Here is a 19,175-nt window from a genome sequence, read left to right as displayed (position 1 = left end):
GCCCAGAGACAGAAAGGGCCACATAAACCAGAGACTTCATCAGCCTGAGACCAGAAGAACTAGATGGTGCCCGGCTACCACCAATGACCACCCTGACAGGGAACAGAACAGAGAGTCCCTGATGGAGCAGGAGAAAGATGGGGTGCAGAACTCAAATTCCAGTAAGAAGACCAGACTTAATGGTCTGACTGAGACTGGAGGAACCCCAGAAAGCATGGCCCCTGGATTCTCTATCAGCCCAGAAATAAAATAATTTCTGAGGCCAACTCTTTAGACAGGGATTAGACTGGACTGTGGGACATAAAGTGATACTCATGAGGAGTATGTCTCTTGGCTCAAGTAGATACAAGATGCTAAACGGGAAGCTTCTGTCCAGAGGTGAGATGGGAAGGCAGAGAGGGTTAGAAGCTGGTTGAACGGACATGGGTATCAGGGGTGGAAAGGAAGAGTGTGCAATATAGGGAGAGCAATTAGGGCCACATAACAATGTATGTATTGTATAAATTTTTGTATGGGAGACTAACTTGAAATGTAAACTTCATTTAAACTGCAACAACAACCAAAAAGAATAGGTGAGTTGTAGTGAGCTTCAAAACGAATCGCCTGAGTCAAAATAGTCATGAAATGAAAATCAGCTAGCTGAAGACTCCCATCTTCTTTTAAGAAAATTGTTTGTTGTTTGGGAACCCTGGTGGTGTAGTGGTTAAGTGTTCAGCTGCTGACCAAAAGGTCAGCAGTTCAAATCCACCGGCCACCCTTGGAAACCCTATAGGGCAATTCTACTCTGTCCAGTAGGGTTGCTATGAGTTGGAATCAGCTTGACGTCAATGGGTTTTTTGTCTTTTTGGTTTGTTGTTTAGGATACCAATACTGGTTTTTTTTTGTTTTGTTTTTTTTTCATTCAGAATTCAACTTGAAAAACTTTGAGCTAAAAAGTACTTGTGCATACTCTTTTCCTCTGCTGTTTATTTTGATTTATTATTAATTTAGTCAGTGGCCCAGTTATATTTCTCTCTAGTAAAAATATCTTAAACTAAAAAACAAAATAAGTGTGTGGGAAGCACCTCCTGGATGCCTGCAGGTGTGAAGGGTGGCAGAGAAGAGCCTGAATGGGGCACTGCTGAGGAGGGGAGACCCGGTAATGGGTTGCCTGCAGGGGGTGAGGGGAGGAGGGAGGAGGACAGGCAGTTCCTGGTGACTGGGTAGAAAGTGATGCCGCCTCCCATGACAGAGAAGAGCAGGTTGTATTAAGCCCAGTGCCGATAGACGCAGAAAAGATGGAATGCCCAGGGGCAGGGGCAGGGGCAGGGGCAGGGGCAGGGCCAGGGGGTGGCCAGGCAGCAGAGGTAATGAGGGAAGGCTTCTGGAAGAGGCACTCTGGTGAGTCTGAGAGAGCCAGGGTGTGGTGAGGAGGACAGGGCAGCTGGGAAGGAAGTCCAGATGGAGAGGCTGGCACAGCACAGAGGGGAGAGTGAGCAGCTACCCCTAGCTGGGCCCAGGGAGTGCCAGCAGATGAAAGAGGCATGCTGAGCTGGGCGGGCTCTTGCTGGAGAGGTAGCCAGGAGAATCCTGGTCTTGGGGTCAAAACCCTTTGCCATTAGGATAGTCCTAGACCCGCACAGGAGCCCTGTCCCGCCATTCTACAGAGGAGGAAACAGGCTCAGAAAGGTTGACCACTTGACAAACACTGGGGCTACTACCTGCATGTCTTGACTGCCCCAGGAACCCTGGGCAGCGCCAAGATGGTGGGGCTGCCCTCTCACCCAGCCAGCAGGGGAGAAGGCTGGTGCTTAAGAAGAAGGTGAGAGCAAGAGAGGACGGGAGGACTCGGGGGTCCCAGAGCAGTGCAGCAGAGTGGAAGCTGCCAATCCCTGCCTGTTGACACTCAGGGACCTCTGACACTAAGTCACTTAAAGGCAATATAGTGTGGTGGTCACAGTGGCCACTGGGATCAAGTCTCGCTCTGCCACTGTGAGCCAGCCCCATATCCTTGGAAAGCAACTTCACCTCTCTTTGCTTTCGCTCCCCATCTGAAAATGGGAGTGATAACATTACCTCCACCACAAGGCTGGGTGAGGCTTATGTGAGCTAATAGGTATAAAGTGCTTAGAACAGCACCAGCACTTAGTAAATGCTCAATAAATATTTAGGCTCTGGAGCCCTGGTTTCTCCATCTGTACAATGGAGGGCATAATAACTCTCCAAAGGCACTTACTGAAATCCTCATTGGTGGCGCTGTAGCCTGGTTGGTTGTATCAAAGTCTTGTTTTTGCCCTCACTTGGTAGCTCTTTAAGGCCTAGGCTGGAGCTGGTTCTTCTCTGAGACCCCCACAGCACCTGGTCAGGTGCCTCAGGCAGGGTGATTTTTAATTAGGGTGATTGCCATCTTGGCTGCCTACCTTCCAAAGCTCACCGTTTTCTATCCTCCCAAAGAGGCACTTGGCCTTTCAGGGACCAGGGAAATGGCCTTTGGCTTATTTATTGAGCACTTACTATATAGTGATCCCTGCAAGTCCTAGGATTGCAACCATAGCCTTTCCCGACCCTGGGCCAGGCACTATGCTCATTGCACATAATCCTCACGGTCAATTTATTGGGTAGATACAGCTCAGAGAGGTCTGGCAACTTGCCCAAAGTGACTCAGCAGAAAGGGTAACCAGATAATGGTTAAACACTGCCCAGAATTATTCTAAGCATTTTATATAAGCTAACCAATGTAATTCTCACAATAGATACTATGGTCTCCATTTTACACATGAGGCAACAGGTTAAGTGACTTGCCCAAGGTCACTTTGCTCTTAACTGGTAAAGTGGATCTGCCAGGTAACCTGTGCACTTAAGCACTGTGCTTCATTGACCTCTGCTTGCTCTGCTTCAAGAAGAATTTACGGAGCACTTGTTGAGCGCCAGTTTTCGTAAGGACAGAGGATGCAGCTGTGAATCAGATGTGGCTCCAATTCCGGGGAAGCTCAGAACACAGCCAGAAGGCCCCTAGATGAATAATTATGGCAGGGGAGTAAAGCACTCTGAACCTAAGTGATGTAAGCACTGAAGGGGGCAGTGTCTCTGAGGCTGGAGTTGGTTAGGGGGTGGGGAGAAGGGGTTTGCTAAGACCTGAAAACTTGGGACGGACAAAATGAATTAGATAAATGTATGTTCCCTGCTTGGAGTCCCTGGGTGGTGCAAATGGTTAATGTATTCAGCTGCTAACCAAAAGGGTGGAGGTTCAAGTCCACCCAGAGGCACCTCAGAAGAAAGGCCTGGCAATCTACTTCTGAAACAAAAACAATCAGCCATTGAAAACTCTATGGAGCACAGTTCTACTCTGACCCACGTGGGGTTGTCAAGAGTAGAGTCAACTCAACAGCAACTGGTTACTGGTTATGTTTCCCACTTACATATGAAGAAACAGATGCTCAGGGAGGTTGACTCACTTGCTGAAGATCACACAGCACCCAGGTACTTGATGGCATGTACTCCAAGTGAGTGACTCTGACCTGCAGATAGTCTAGCCACATTTCATTCCAAGAAGGAATTCACCCATTGTAAAATTCTTCCCCTTCCGTCCTCTCACTTACCTTCTGCACTATCCCCCAAGGCATCTCAGCAGAGCTGGAATCATAAACTCCAACAGGTGAAAGAAGAAACTGAGGCTGGAAGAGAGTGAGGCCGGAAGAGGGACCCTACCCGTTCAATAGGAAAATGTGGATAAAGCTTTTAGCACAGTCCTTGGCACATATAAGCATTAATAAATGTTAGCTATCATCATCATAAAAACCAAACCCACTGCTGTCGAGTCTATTCTGACTCATAGCGACCCTATAGGACAAAGTAGAACTGCTGCACAGGGTTTCCTAGGCCGTAATCTTTACAGGAGCACACTGCCACATCTGTCTCCAACAGAGTGGCTGGTGGGTTCAAACCACTGACCTTTCAGTTAGCAGCTGAGCGCTTTAACCACTGTACTACCAGGGCTCCTTAGAGGGACCATAGACCTCCTGTTCCTAGCCCAGGGCCAAAGGAAAGGGGAAGATGAATTTGAACACACCCTTACACAGGGGCCATTGCTTCTTGCAGAAGCCCATTCCCCTAGCTGTAGGTCCTCAGAGCAGGGAAGAAGAAAGTCACAGCCCCATGCACTGGGAGAACCCAGGTATCCACCCAGATTGCTGAATGCAGGCTGAGTGCAAACACTGCCCTCCTCAGGCCTACCCTGGTATTGCAGAGCCCCTTTATTTTAATAAATCTATAAACACGGACTATATAAACAGCTACAAGGAGCCCTGGTGGCTCAGTGGTTAAGCGCTTGGCTGCTAACTGAAAGGTCAGCAGTTGGAACCCATCAGCTGTTCCATAGGAGAAAGATACGGAAGTCTGCTTTCATAAAGATTACAGCCTTGGAAACCCAGTGGGGCAGTTCCATTCTCTCTTATAGGGTCGCTATGAGTCGGAATCAACTTGATGGCAACGGGTTTTTTGATAACAGCTACACTCACTGGGTGCCTATAATGTGCAAGGTCTCGTGCCATGTGCCTTACACACTTATGCCAAATACTCACAATTGGCCCTGCAGAAATGGGCCTTAGAATCATAATTTTACAAATAAGGCAACTGAGTCGGAATGATTAAGTCACTTGTCTAGGGCTGCACAGCTAGTAAATGGCCGGACAGGGACTCAAAGCCAGGTCCATCTGATTGCAAAGCCAGTGTTGTCTTTAGCTCTACCACATCACCTCTCTACATGCCCTGCACTGTGCTAGGACTTGTCTTCTGTAATATAATCATCTCAGTTGTCTGGAACCCAGGAATCAGGGCCCATAAGCCATTAGTAAGCAAGACTGGGACCCATGGGTACTGCCCCAGACCTCTTCAACTGCCCTGCTGACTAAATCGGGATTCATCCTGGAAGCTGTGACCCAAACAAGCTGGGATAGGTGAAGCAGAATCACTAGAGGACCCAGCTGAGCCCACAAACAGCTTCAAGGACAAGAAACTAGGTATCCTGGGACCTTCTGAGCACAGCGAGGGCTGCAGTGTTGGAGCTTGAGACCCTAACAGCTTCAGGAGATGGATTTTCCCAGCAATAATGCTGTGCGGCCCCTCCGTGAGGCTCTGTGGCCCCTGTGTGAGGCTGCATGGGCCCTGTGTGAGGCTGCATGGGCCCTCTGTGAGGCTGTGTGGGCCCTCCGTGATGCCTATGTGGCCTCTCCGTGGGACTGCATGGCCCTCTGTGAGGCTGCATGGCCCTCTGTGAAGCTGTGTGGCTCCTCCATGAGGCTGCATGGGCCCTGTGTGGCCCCTCTGTGAGGCTGCACGGCCCCTCCGTGAGGCTGTGTGGCCCCTCCATGAAGCTGCGTGGCCCATATGTGAGGCTGTGTGGCCCCGCCATGCCTTGTGGCCTCTCTGAGTCCTTATCTGGTTTCCCCAGTGACTCCCCTTGTCTTCTCTCCCAGGTTGCCCATCTGGAACCTTCAAGGCCAACCAGGGAGATGAGGCCTGCACCCACTGTCCCATCAACAGCCGGACTACTTCAGAAGGGGCCACCAACTGCGTCTGCCGAAACGGCTACTACAGGGCAGACCTGGACCCCCTGGACATGCCCTGCACAAGTAGGTCTCGGAGCCCCTTGAGGACACACCTGACCAAGGCTGCTTGTGGAAAAGAGCTACGGTCCGGCAGTTGTCTGGTTATAGCCTGCCTTGCTAAGCAAGGAGCAGCCAACTACCTGGTGGGAAGGAGAATGAAAACTGGTCAGAAAAGGACCATTCTGGGGCAGTCATGCAACTAACGCATAGGCACCATGGAGCTGGCATCTGGCTCCCTTCCCCCTTGTGCTAATCACGTGGAGGATAAAGTCAAGGTCTTGATTCACAAAGGGACAAAGGAGGGTGGGAAGCTTGGCAAGAGAAGATTCCACAATGAGGCAGGCTCCCAGGTGGTGTCTATGGCAGAAAAGACTGCCCAGTGTTCTCACCTAGTGGCAGCTGCCTGAATCCCAGGCCAAGCTTATTCAAGAAAAGGGTGACTTAGAGGGCAATGTTACCCTGTATCAGTGAGGAATGGCATTCAGCCACAAGTAATAGACAGCTGAGAGCCCAGTGGCTTAAACCATAAGAATTTATTCTCTCACTTAAAAGGACCCAAAGGTAGGCAGTGATGGAATAGTATACCAGCTCCAAGAAGTCCTCTGGGACCTAGCTCTTTCTTTCTGCTCTGCCGTCCATAGCATGTGGTTTCTGTCCTCTTGGTCACTTCATAGTCCAACATTGCTGCTGAAGCTCCAGCCATCACTTCCCTATTCTAAACAGCAGAAAGGAAGAAGGGAGGAAAGGACAAAGGGGCATGCTGCAGCTGTCTGTCTCCCTTTTAAGAACAGTCCCAACCCACAACTTCTGCTATATCTCAGTGGTCAGCATTTAGTCATAGGGAGTCTGGGAAATGTAGTCTTTTAGCTGGACATATTGCCACCCTGAATAAAGTCAGGGTCTGTTATAAGGAAGAAGGGGAAAATGCATACTGGGAAGGCATAATACCAAACACAAAAGGACTATCTCCAGTAGTAGACATTGAGGAGGTCAAAGTTCAGGGCGTAAGTTTAAGCAGGGGTGCAATCGGATGAGAGTTAGATTCTAGAAATATCTCTCTGATGGGTGGAGAAAAGAAAGGATTTGGAGAGAAAGCCTTTTGCGAGGCCTGGGCTGGAGCCAGGGCAGCGGGCACAGGTCTCTTGGGGAATAGTGCCCTTGCAGCCCCCACTGACCAGCATGTCTCCCCCTTCCCAGCCATCCCGTCCGCACCACAGGCCGTGATCTCCAGCGTTAATGAGACCTCACTCATGCTAGAGTGGACTCCACCCCGTGACTCAGGAGGCCGTGAGGATCTCGTCTACAACATCATCTGCAAGAGCTGCGGCTCAGGCAGGGGGGCCTGCACCCGTTGTGGGGACAATGTGCAGTATGCACCACGCCAGCTGGGCCTGACGGAGCCACGCATCTACATCAGTGACCTGCTGGCCCACACCCAGTACACCTTCGAGATCCAGGCCGTGAACGGCGTCACTGACCAGAGCCCCTTCTCGCCGCAGTTCGCCTCCGTGAACATCACCACCAACCAAGCAGGTAAGCACTTCAGATGCAGGCTCAGGGGCGGGCTGCCCTGTCATGCTGTGCCAAATGGGTATCCTGCCAGCCCTCATTAAAGACTCACTCACATCTGGGTAGGGGTTTCTTCTTTTCAAAGGCTTTTCATGTGATCCAGCCACCTGGGAGAGTAATTGTTACCTCTCCATTATAGCAGCATTTAGAATAATTGCTACCACTTTTTGAGTACATATCAAGGTAAAAGTTAAGCTGCTATAACAATAAGACCCGATGTTCAGTGGCTTAAAGAACACAGAAATGTATTTCCCTCTCATTTAACAGTCCAAGGAGTCTCTGGGTGATGCAGATGGTTAATGCGCTCAGCTGCTAAATGAAAGGTTGGAGATTCAAGTCCACCCAGAGGTGCCTTGAAAGAAAGGCCTGGCAATCTACTTCTGAAAAATTAGCCACTGAAAACCCCATGGAGCACTTTTCTACTCCGACACACATGGGGTTGCCATGAGTCAAAATTGACTCAACAGCAACTGGTTTCAACTGTTGTTTTTGTAACAGGCCAAAGATGACAAGTTCAGAGCAGGGTAGCTCTGATCAAGCTAGAGATTCAGGGACCCAGATCCTTCTATCGTGTGGTTTCCCCACTCACCATGCTTCTTTCCTGCATGATCAAAGCTGGGCCATGGGCATGTCAGTTCCTGCTGTAGCCTGCAGGAAGGGGAAGAGGGAAGATCCAGGGCAGTGAGAAGGTTCTAAGCGGAAGCATCACCCATCACTTCTGTATACCTTCCATTGGGAAGAATCTGGTCACATGGCCTCACCGAGCCCCAAGGGAGGCTGGGAAATGTAACCTCTCACTGGTCAGCCATACGCCTAACTGCTGGCGCAATGGTTAAGCACTTCGCTGCTAATCACAAGGTTGGCAGTTCAAACCCAGCTAGTGGCTCTGAGGGAGAAAGACCTAGCGATCTGCTTCCATAAAGATTATAGCCAAGAAAACCCTGTAGGGAAGTTCTACTCTGTCACATGGGGTCACTATGAATCAGCATCGACTTGACGGCATCCAACAACAACAGCCTCTATCATCACAGAAAATTAGGAGACAAATTTCAGCGAACATCCAGCAGTTTCCACAAGTGCTTTCTTTGAACCTCATCCCATTCTGGTCTAACTCCAGCAAAACTGTTCTCCTAAGCTCACCCTTAACAGTCCCTTCTGTGACCTCACATCTCCCCCTACCTTCCGCCCTGCTGTCCCTCACAGCACAACTTCTCCAAAGAGTTGCTGTACAATGCAGTCATGCCCTCCTACCCCAATCCTTCTTCCGCCTACTCCAGTTGGGCTTCCAGCCCCACCTTTCCACCAAGATCGCTGTCCTAGGGATAACCTGAGATCCCTATGTGACCACATCCAGGAGACACTTCCTAGAAGCCCCATCGTTCTCAGATCCCCACAACAAGCAGTACAGTTGGCCTCTTCTTCTTGCTTATAACCCTTTCTTCCATGGCCCAGACTCTGCTGGTTTCCCTCCTATATCCCTGACTATCCTTTTTCCAGCCCCACTTGGCCCATTTCCTGTTGGAAAGTTGGAATCTCTCAGGCCTCTGCCCAGGCTTCTCTCCCTGAGCCATCTCCTCCACCCCATAGCTTCAGCTCCCATCCGCCAGCCTGGACCTTCCCTCTAAATACCAGACCACCCAGCTAACATCTACTCAACAAGTCTACTTGGATGTTTCACAGGACTCTAAGGCTTAAACTCAACCCTTGATCACTTTCCTCTGCAAAAAAATAAAACGTGTTTTTCCCTCAATCTTGCCCACCTCAGTCAACTCTACCACCAGCCACCAGTCCAGGTCAGAGGCCCAGGAGCCATCATCAGCTCCTACCTCTCCCTCAGCCCGTATCTATTCAGTCAACAAGACCTTTGATTTCACATTCTTAACACCTTTCCCAACTGACGCTCCATCTCACCACCTCAGCTGTAGTTTAGGAGCTCTTTGTCTTTTTTTTGAACCACTATCAACTACATGTGATAAGGCATTGGTAGTTCAGTGGTAGAATTCTTGCCTCTCATGCAGGAGACCTGGGTTTGATTCCTGGCCAATACACCTCATGCAGACACCACTCATCTGTCGGTGGTGGCTTACGTGTTGCTACCACACTGAACAAGGTTCAGCGGACCTTCCAGACTGAGATGGACTAGGACCTGACAATCTGCTTTCAAGAATCAGCCAAAGAAAATCTTATGGATTACAAATGAACATTGTTTGATCCACAAGTTCTGTTATGCATGGGATCACCATGAGTCGGGAGTTGACTCGACGGCAGCTAACAACAATATCCGCCACATACCTACCTCTTTGGCCTCCTTACTTACCTTCTCTGGCCTCTAATCCATCCTTCTCACTGTTGGCGAGAGGAATATTTCTCAAATGTTAATCTGGACAGGTCACTCCTCCCCTCCCCGTTCAGTGTAAAGTTCAAGCCCCTTGGCCCACCCTTCAAAGCCCCTCATGGTTCAGGCCCAGCTTAACTTTGCAATATTGACCACTCAACCACATGCCCCAGTTCCCCAAACACACCAGCCCTTCTTGCCCCAGGGTCTTTGCTCGTGCTGTACTCATGCATCCATGCTTCACGTGAATAACTCCTACCCATCCTGCAGGCTTTAGCTTGGACATCAGTTCCTCGGATTCCCCAACTGGGCTGACCCTGACCTTAGCACTTGCTGCCCACGTCATCACCACCGCTCACTCCTGTGTACCCTCTCCAGACTCTGACCTCCTTGAGGACAGAGGCTGTGTCTCACTCAGCTCCGTGTCTTGCTCAGCTCCGTGTCTCACACAGCTCCGTGTCTCACTCAGCTCTGTGTCTCACTCAGCTCCGTGTCTCACTCAGCTCCGTGTCTCACTCAGCTCTGTGTTTCACTTAGCTCTGTGTCTCTGGTGCCCAGTCCTGGTTGAGGGTGCTCTCCATGCATTACCTCACTGTATCCCCCAATCTCCCTGAGAAGGAGACATTCATGTCCCTATTTCACAGACAACACTCAGAGAAGCTGAGCCACAAATCCAGGAAAGGTGAGAGGTAGCAAGTGACCTAGATCTAACGGATTCCAGTGGTTGGACAAAGTCCAGGGTGTGTCTAAGGAACCTTGAGTATGACTATGTGTCTGATTGTTCGTGGGAGTCTGCATATTTGTGAGAATGTGTGGATATGTTATTGTATGTGTTTGGGCAACTGTGTGTTTGTGATTGTGTGTGATTGGCCATGTGGCTTGGAATTTGTACACATATTTGTGGGCATGGATGTGTCTGAATCTAAGAGGCGACTGGGGGCAAGATGGCAGAGTAGTCAGATGCTTCCAGTGGTCCCACTTAAAACAAAGACCTGAAAAAAATAAGTGAATCAATTATATATGACAATCTAGGAGCCCTGAACATTAAAGGCAAAGTTGAGGAATTGGACTGAGTGGCAGGGGGAGGGTGAGATTGTTCAGAAGCAGCAAGGAGTTGCCAGACCTGACCCAGAAGGAACCAGCACCCTGCAGGCCGAATTGGCTGGCATGCGCGATGAGGCAAGCAGTGGCATTTGGGACACATTTTCCACGTTGGGAGAGACTGAGTGGTGGAGAGTCCACTCAAACCTCCAGAACCAGTGAAAAGCGGGACTCAGTTGGTAAAAGATAAGTACGTGTGTCTAACCTACCTGCGGATAAAAAAAACACCCTGTTTGGGAAGAACCTCTCTCCCATCTACCTGCTCCCTCCCAACTCTGCACCGGGTCCTGGGTCAGCTTCAGCAATTGCCATGTCCCCTGGGCCAGAAGTAGGACCAATCACGTACCCTGAGCCATTCTCCTGGCCTTGGAGAGGGAACAAATTAACGAACAGGAAAAAGTAATCTACCAGCTCCCCTAAACTGGAAACTCGGGGCAGGCACAGCTCCCTAGGCACAGGCATAAGGGATCCACGGACTTTAAATGCCTTTCACCCCTGCATAGACCTGTGTGGGCCTATTTCAACAGCATAGGCCCTCGTTAGCACAGTATAACAGCGCATATACCTGAAACCTAACTTCAACTGTATCGGCTATATGGTGGAGTGGCAGGTTTGTGACATTTGACACCACTCTTCCCATTAAGCAAGGCCCTCACTTACCCACATCAGGGGCCTGAGGACTGGTGGCTCTATGCACACCACCTAGCCACCTGTGACAGGGGTCCAAGAATAAGTGGTGCCTCCCTCTCCTTACAACCAACAGCATTGGATGCCCATAGTCCGGCTGCAAAACCCACCCATCTACGCACTCTAGGGAACAGGGACACACTTTCCTCCCAGAAACTCAGAGGCAGCCATCAGCCCCCTGCCTTGCTCAGTGCATGACCCTCTACTGCAGCCAGATACCTGTGCCTACACCAATTACCCCAGCCCTTATGGGACTGTAGGTGAAAGCCTACACCACACACTTGGTGACTGACTACCTGGACACCTGAGCTGAATCCATACAAGAAAAGTCAATGGACTCCTGGGCTCACATACTTGGTAACAGATCTAACCACTTGGTTACAGGACTTTAGATCTTCAAAGGTGCCAATAATCAAACTAGCTCACATGAGCAGCCTATTTGGGCGTATCAAAACAAAACAAAACCAGAAGCTAGGACACAGTAAGCAAACATACAGTAAATAAATATAATAACTTATTGATGGCTTGGAGACAACAGTCAATATCAAATCACATAAAGAGGCAGACGATGATGGCTTCAGCAAGCTCCCAAAACAAAGAATCAAGAAATCTTCCAGAGGAAAAGAACTTCTTGGAATTACTGGAGGTAGAGTAAAAAAGTTAATATACAGAACACTTCAAGAGATCAGGAAGGAGATCATTCAAAATGCAGAACAAGCCAAGGAACACACAAACAAAGTAAAAGAGGAACTTAAGAAGATTATAGAAGAGCACAATGACAAATTTAACAGGCTGCAAGAATGCATAGAGACAGTAATCCAAAATCCAGAAGATTCACAATAAAAGTTCAGAGTTAGACAACTTAATAGAAAGTCATAGGAGCAGAATTGAGGCAATGGAAGTCAGAATTAGTGAGATTGAAGATAAAGCACTTGACACCAACTTCTTTGAGGGAAAATCAGAGAAAAGAATTTTTAAAAAATGAATCTAAGAGGCCCAGAGCAGTGTGTTTGTGTGTTAGAGCATGAGTTTGTATGTATGTCTGAATGTCGCTGTGTGCGTGCATGTACATGTGTGTGTTTTTGTCTGAGAAAGAGTATGGTTTTGTGTGTGAATGTTTGTGGTGTTCCTGTGGCTGACAGGACATTTGTGAGCATGTGGAGCATTGAAGCCTCACTCAGATTAGGGTCCCAACAGAGCTGACTGGAGGCAGGCAAGCTGAGAGAACTCTCCAGAGACAGCAGAGGTTGGCGAAGACACCTAACAAATTAGCGAGCCTCAGCTATGAGTCTGTCCAGCTCTGAGCTGGGGAAGCCCAGGCTCCCAACAGGAGTGGAGGAGGAGAACTGTCTTCAGCTGGGAGAAGCTTCAATCCCGCAGGGCCTTGGGAGCCCTTTCCCTAACTGTGGAGGCCTCCCCTGTATACATCTGGGAGCCCTGAGGGTAGAGCTGCCTGCTCGAGGAGACTCAGTCTGTTAGCAGCAAGGGGCTCCTGGTGAAATCTGGAGCTGGAAGTCTCCGGGGAATGGAGACAGGGCAAAATATGGAAGGGAAGGGCTTCCAGAGAGCAGAGGTGCAGGAGGAGCCCTCAGAATTGAAAGACAGAAGCAGTGAGAAATGAGGACTGGGCTAAAAGCAGGGCATCTGGGTTCTAATCATGGCTTTACCATTTATTTGCTATGTAACCTTAGTGTACTAGTCAGCTATTTCTGCAATAGTGCTGTGTAACAAAAACGCCCCACAAAAGCAACAAGCAAACACAACAATAAACATGTATTTTTTCACTTAAAATGGGTGAGTGAGTCTATGGGTCAGCTGAGGTTCAGCTAATCTTGGCTGGGCTTTCTGTGCTGGGTGGACTCCAGAATGTGGGTTGGGTTCAGTCTGACAATGTGTCTGTCTCCTCATTGTCCTTAGGCCAGCAGCTACCCTAGGCTTGTTTCTCTTATGGTGAACGGCAGGAGCAGTGACCAAGCCGTGCCACGCCAGCACATTTAAAGCCTCTGCTTGGGGTGCAGCCGCTCACATTGCATGGGCCAAAGCAAGTCCCATGGCCAAGCCCAGCATTGGTGTTCTTTGCCCACGTAGGCAGACCCTGCACAGTTACTTGGCAAAGGGCATAGGTGCATAATCCTGTTACAAGGGAGGAAGAACTAGGATCGTTAATCCAATCTACCACACTTAATATCACTTTCTCCCTCTGGGCCTCAATTTCCCCACCAGATTGTTCATCAGAATTATAGTAAAACTCTCAAAAGCCAGAACCTGTGTAAGGCCAAAACTGTCAGAGAAGGAAAGCGTCAATATTTTCCACTAATAGAGACCAATAGAAAATGCATCCTGTCAAAGGCAGAAAACTTGCAAGACCCAGAAAAACAAGGCAGTCCCATCAAGTTCCGGCTCTCGCAGGTTTTACTGTATATGGGAGATTTCCCAGAACACAGGTTCCTGGACCCCATCCCAGATCTGCTGAATCAGAACCTAAGAGTGGGTCCCGGGAATCTGTATTTTTAACAAGTGACTCAGGTGTTTCTTACCCCCAGACAAATTTGGAAAACTCAGGTCTGAGTGAGTCTAAGCCCCCTTAAGCCCTCAAAGCCCTGAGGCTTTCTGGATCCTAACAACCCTTTCGCCTTCGTCTTTGTTCCCAGCCCCTTGACAAGCCCCATTCTCTCAGGGATGCTCAGAGCCCAGCTGAGGACTGTGCAGCCACATCACACCCTCACCACATTATGTCCCTTTGCCAGATAAGGAAACTGAGGCCCAGAGAGGCAGAGTCATTTATGCAAAGACCCACTACTAAGTGGCTTCAACTAGGATTTAAACCCAGGAGCATGTGTCTCCAAGTCTAGACTTGAGAAGACACAGGTCCTGTCCTTGAGGATTTATGCCCTGGTTAGAGCATAAGCAATATCATGATAAATGGAGAAAAGATTGAAATTGTCAAGGATTTCGTTTTACTTGGATCCACAATCCATGCCCATAGAAGCAGCAGTCAAGAAATCAAACGAAGACCAGACTTACTGGTCTGACAGAGACTGAAGGAATCCCCTAGACTATGGCCCCCAGACATCCTGCTAACTCAGAACTGGGGCCACTGGCGAAGCCCACTTTTCAGCCAAAAATTAGACAGGCCTATAAAACAAATGGTAACACATGTGAGGAACATGCTTCTTAGTTCAATCAAGTACAGAGACCAAATGGGCAACTCCTGCCCAAAGGCAAGATGAGAAGGCAGGAAGGGACAGGAAAACTGGATGAATGGACATGGGAAGCTGGGGTGGAAAGGGGGATAGTGCTGACACATTGTGGGGATTGCAACCAATGTCACAAAACAATTTGTGTATAAATTTTTGAATGAGAAACTAATTTGTGCTGTAAACTTTCACCTAAAGCACATTAAAATTTTTTTTAAAAGATCAAATGACATATTGCATTGGGCAAATATGCTGCAAAAGACCTCTTTAAAGTGCCCAAAAGCAAAGATGTCACTTTGAGGACTGAGTTGCACCTGACCCAAGCCATGGTATTTTCCATCACCTCATATGCAATGCGAAAGCTGGACAACGAATAGGGAAGACCAAAGAAGAATTGATGCCTTTGAATTATGGTGTTGGTGAAGAATATTGAATATACCATGAACTGCCAGAAGAATGAACAAATCTGTCCTGGAGGTTTAGAAGTGAGGATGACAAGGTTTTTCTCACATACTTTGGACATGTTATCAGGAGGGACCAGTCCCTGGAGAAGGACATCATGCTTTGTAAAGTAGAGGGTCAATGAAAATGAGGAAGACCCTCAACGAGATGGATTGACACATTGGCTGCAGCAGTGGGCTCGAACACAGCAATGATTGTGAGATTGGTGTAGGACCAGGCAGTGTTTTGTTCTGTTGTACATAGGGTCACTATGAGTCAGAACCAGCTCAATGGCATCTATAGACAGCAGGGAGATGAGACATGACACAGTCTACATACAAGATGGCATAAATGAGGGCCCACAGAGGGGCTCAAGGAAGTGAGGGAGATCACAGGCAGGAGAGACCGGTTCTTCCTGAGGAATGGGAAAAGGGCATGTCATGGAAGTCTTCCTGGAAGAGGATGCAGTTGAGCTTGACTTTAAAGAGTAGAGTGGATTTCAACAAGCAGAAATGGAATTGTGCAAGAAGGAAGGCATCCCAGGTGGAAGGAGGTACAGGAGGCAGGAGGGGTCCTCCTTTCTATTCCTCCTGTACACCAGGCCCCTCTGCCGTGGGAACTTTGGGCATGCTGTTCCCTCTGCCTAGAATGCTCTTCACCCTGCTCTTCCTTCAGACCTTAGCTCATCTTCATTGACCTTCCTGACTTGGTCAGACACCCCACCCCAGCACATGGCTCTCTAGATCCCAAAGTTGAGATTTTAGCCTCATGTCTTGGTCTTGGAATATTTACTTCCTGTTTCCCTGTCTCTTTCCCTCCTCCATCATCACATGGTGGCACAGAATGGGTCTGCTTTTTCTCGCCGTGTTTTTCCCGGCACTTAAGAGTGGGGCGCACCACAGTGAATGCTCAGTGAACAGTTGTGGAAGGTTCTGAGAAGCGTGGAGTGAGGCAGGGTATGGAGAAATGTGATAAGGCTGAAAGGCAAAGCTGGGGACTTGGTTTTCAGACAAGCACATTCAGTGGTCGGTTTTAAACAGACCCTAAAATTTAGTATATAAATATCCAGCTCATTGCCTTAAAAGGGAAAAGTATTTCTTTTGGGCAAGTGACGGGGCCTTGCTCGCAATCCCCTCGCTTCCACTACGGCCAGCACCGTCTTCTGACTTCATAAAGCCGTCATGCAGCCTTCCAGCCACACTCAGCCTCTCCAGAACGCCTTTCCACCCCGCAGTCACAAGCCGTGCTCAAGACCCCCCAGGGGAAGGAGGCTGGCCTAGGTTGCATATCCCCACTTGCAAGATGAAGAAACAGGGACTGAGGGAGGTTAAGCAACTTGCCCAGGGTCACTTAGCTGGCAAGTGGTCCACCTAGGATTCAGGCTGTCCAGAGCCTATGATCTCAGCCACCCTGGCCCTCAACACAAACAGTACAACTCCAGAGAGGGACAGGAGGGAGGGAGCGCCTTAGGGTGGGCGGCCAGAGGGGCCTCTGAGGAGGTGACATTTAAGCTGAGATCCAATGACAAGGAGGAGACAGCCATGCAGACATGGGGAGGGGGTGTCAGCATTTCAGCCACGCCAGGCTTGTCCCCAAGGGCTCTCCCCAGTACTCTTGGCTGCCCTCCAGGGCTGCTCGGGACACTGCTTGAGCCCCGCAGGATCTCACCCTGAACAAGCTCTAAACAGTCACCTCTGCCAGGTTCCAGAGGGGGTTGGAAGAGGGGGAAAGGCCCAGGCTTTGGAATCAGGCGGATGAACCTGACTTTGAATCGAGCTTGGCCAGTTGCCAGTACATGGCCTTGGACACGTCACTTTGTCCACTTCTGATCACATCTTCCTCATGGGTATTTTCAGCCTCTCCTTGCAGGATGGCTGTGAGGATTTGAGCTAATGCATGCAAGGTCCCTCATATATTGCCTGGTCCATTCAGAGGAGGCATTCAAAATGCGGAGATCGTTCTGTAATCACTCCAATTAGAATAATGGCTCACATTTGTCTCTTGCTTACTATGTTAACTATGTGCCAGGCATTGTGCTAAGCCCTTGGTGGGTAACCCTCACAACAACACTACGAGGTAGGTGCTATCATTATCGTGTTTTATAGGTAAGGAAACAGGTTCCTGGGTGGCACAAACAGTTTGCCCTCAGCTGCTAACTGGAAGGTTGGCGGTTCAAACCTACCCAGTAGTGCCATGGAAGAAAGGCCTGGAGATCTGCTTCTGTAAAGATTAACCAGTTGCCACTGAGTTGATCCTGACTCATAGTGACCCTCTAGGACAGAGTAGAACTGCCTCATAGTGTTTCCTAGGCTGTAATATTTATGGAAGCAGACTGCCACGTCTTCCTCCCAAGGAATGGCTAGTGGGTTTGAACTACCGACCTTTTGGTTAGCAGCCAAGCGTTTAACCACTGCACCACTTGGGCTCCTGCCTGTAAAGGGTATAGCCAAGAATACGTTATGGAGCTCAGTTCTACTCTGTAACACACGGGGTCACCATGATTTGGAATCAACTTGATGGCAGTGGGTTTGGTTTGATTTATAGGTAAGGAGAGGCATTGAGAGTTAAGTGACTTGCCTGCGGTCACACAGTAAGTCAATGGCAGAGTCTGAATAATGACATCGCTGCATTCTTAGGGACCCAGTGTGGGCAAGATCATGCCTTCTGCAGAGGTGGGGTGGGGTGGGTGTCTACGGCCTTCAAGGCTGCCTGTAATGAGCAGTAGATTGACCAATTAGGAAGCTTTCATGTCCCCATGCCCTAGCTGGTTGTGTGGGAGAAAAGGCATCAGTGCTGGACCCAACAGCCTCTGCCCTTGTCCCAGCACAGCCCTTTCCAAGCTACGTGACCCGGCTACATAGGAGACCTTATTTCTCTAAACCTCAGTTTCCTCATCTGCAAAATGGGCATTTATTATTCCAGCTTTGCCAGATAGTTGTAAAGTTAGCAATAACGTACACTTGGCATATAGCAGGTAGACAATACATGGCAGCTAAGCTTAAGTTAGAGGATAGTGGCGGTTCAGTGGTAGATTTTCACCTTCCGTGCAGAAGACCTGGATTCGAATCCCAACCAACGCACCTCATGTGCAGCCACCACGTGTCTGTCAGTGTTGCTATGAAGCTGAACAGGATTCAGTGGAGTTTCCAGACTAAGACAGACTAGGAAGAAAGGCTTGACAATTTACTTCTGAAAATCAGCCAGTGAAAACTCTATGGATCACAACAGTCTGATCCACAACCGCTCATGGGGATCAGGCAGTGTTTCATTCTGTTGTGCACGGGTCACCATGAGTCGGGGGCCGAAGTGACAGCCGCTAACAACAACAGGCTGAAGATGAAATCAGGAGTTTCCTACTGCTGCCATACAAATTATCACAAACTTGGTGGCTTAAAACAACACGCATTTGTTATCTTACAGTTTTGTAGGTCGACATTCTCACTGGGCTAAAATCAAAGTGTCGCTGGGGCTGCATTCCTCCCTGGAAGCTCTAGGGGACGATCCGTTTCTTGCTTGTTGGGGCTGTTGGCAGAATTCAGTTCCATGTAATCATAGGACTGCGGCCTTCATTTCCATGCTGTCAGTGGGGGATGGCCCTTACCTCCTAGAGGCCTCCCTCCCGTCCTGGCAACCAGTCCCCCTACATCTCAGAAACAGCAACAGGGTGGTGAATCCTTCTCATGCTGCAGCTCTCTGGTTCTCTGTCTCTCAGCTGGGAAGGACTCATGTGATGAGTCTGGACCCATCTGGATAGTCTAAGATTATTAAGGTATGCGCCCTGGTGGCTCAATGGTTAAGCACTCGCTGCTAAGCAAAAGGTTGTCCGTTCAAACCCACACAGCAACTCCACAGGAGAAAGAACTAAAGATCTGCTCCTGTAAACATTACAACCTAGAAGACCCTGTGGGGCAGTTCTGCTACGTCACATGGGGTCACTATGAGTTGGAATCAACTTGATGGCACCTAACAACAACAACAACCTTAATGACATCTGCAAAGTCCCTTTTGCCATGCAAGCTGACATACTCACAGATTCTGGAGATCTGGACACGGCTGTCTTTAGGGGTAGCCATTATTCTGCTTATCACAGTAGCATAAGTCAAATCAAAACACATCAGCACTGCAGGGGCCTTGGAGTTCATCTAGTGCAACTACCTTCTCTTACAGATAAGAAAACTGAGACCCAGAAAAGTTCCTATGTGGCTGCCCAAGTTCACACAGCAGGTCCTTGGCAGAGCCGGTCTCCAACACCCTGGCCAG

The 19,175-nt window shown here is 49.1% G+C and overlaps 1 protein-coding gene and 1 non-coding gene across 4 annotated transcripts in view; both read left to right on the top strand.

The window, feature by feature from the left end:
• EPHB2 (EPH receptor B2) overlaps positions 1–19,175 on the top strand; it is a 149,923-nt gene that overhangs the window by 90,439 nt on the left and 40,309 nt on the right. For all 3 annotated transcript variants that reach the window (XM_004377146.2, XM_012555751.2, XM_012555750.2), the window contains exons 3-4: positions 5,454–5,609; positions 6,783–7,118. In XM_004377146.2, coding sequence (XP_004377203.1) covers positions 5,454–5,609; positions 6,783–7,118 — 492 coding nt within the window. The remainder of the gene's footprint in view (positions 1–5,453; positions 5,610–6,782; positions 7,119–19,175) is intronic.
• TRNAE-CUC (transfer RNA glutamic acid (anticodon CUC)) lies at positions 9,132–9,202 on the top strand. The gene has a single exon. It is a non-coding gene; the product is annotated as a tRNA-Glu (tRNA).

Source organism: Trichechus manatus, unplaced genomic scaffold (genome assembly GCF_000243295.1).
Source record: "Trichechus manatus latirostris isolate Lorelei unplaced genomic scaffold, TriManLat1.0 scaffold00048, whole genome shotgun sequence".
Lineage (NCBI taxonomy): Eukaryota > Metazoa > Chordata > Mammalia > Sirenia > Trichechidae > Trichechus > Trichechus manatus.
The sequence above is the reverse complement of the archived record's forward strand: the minus strand, read 5'-3'. Positions and strand labels throughout refer to the sequence as shown.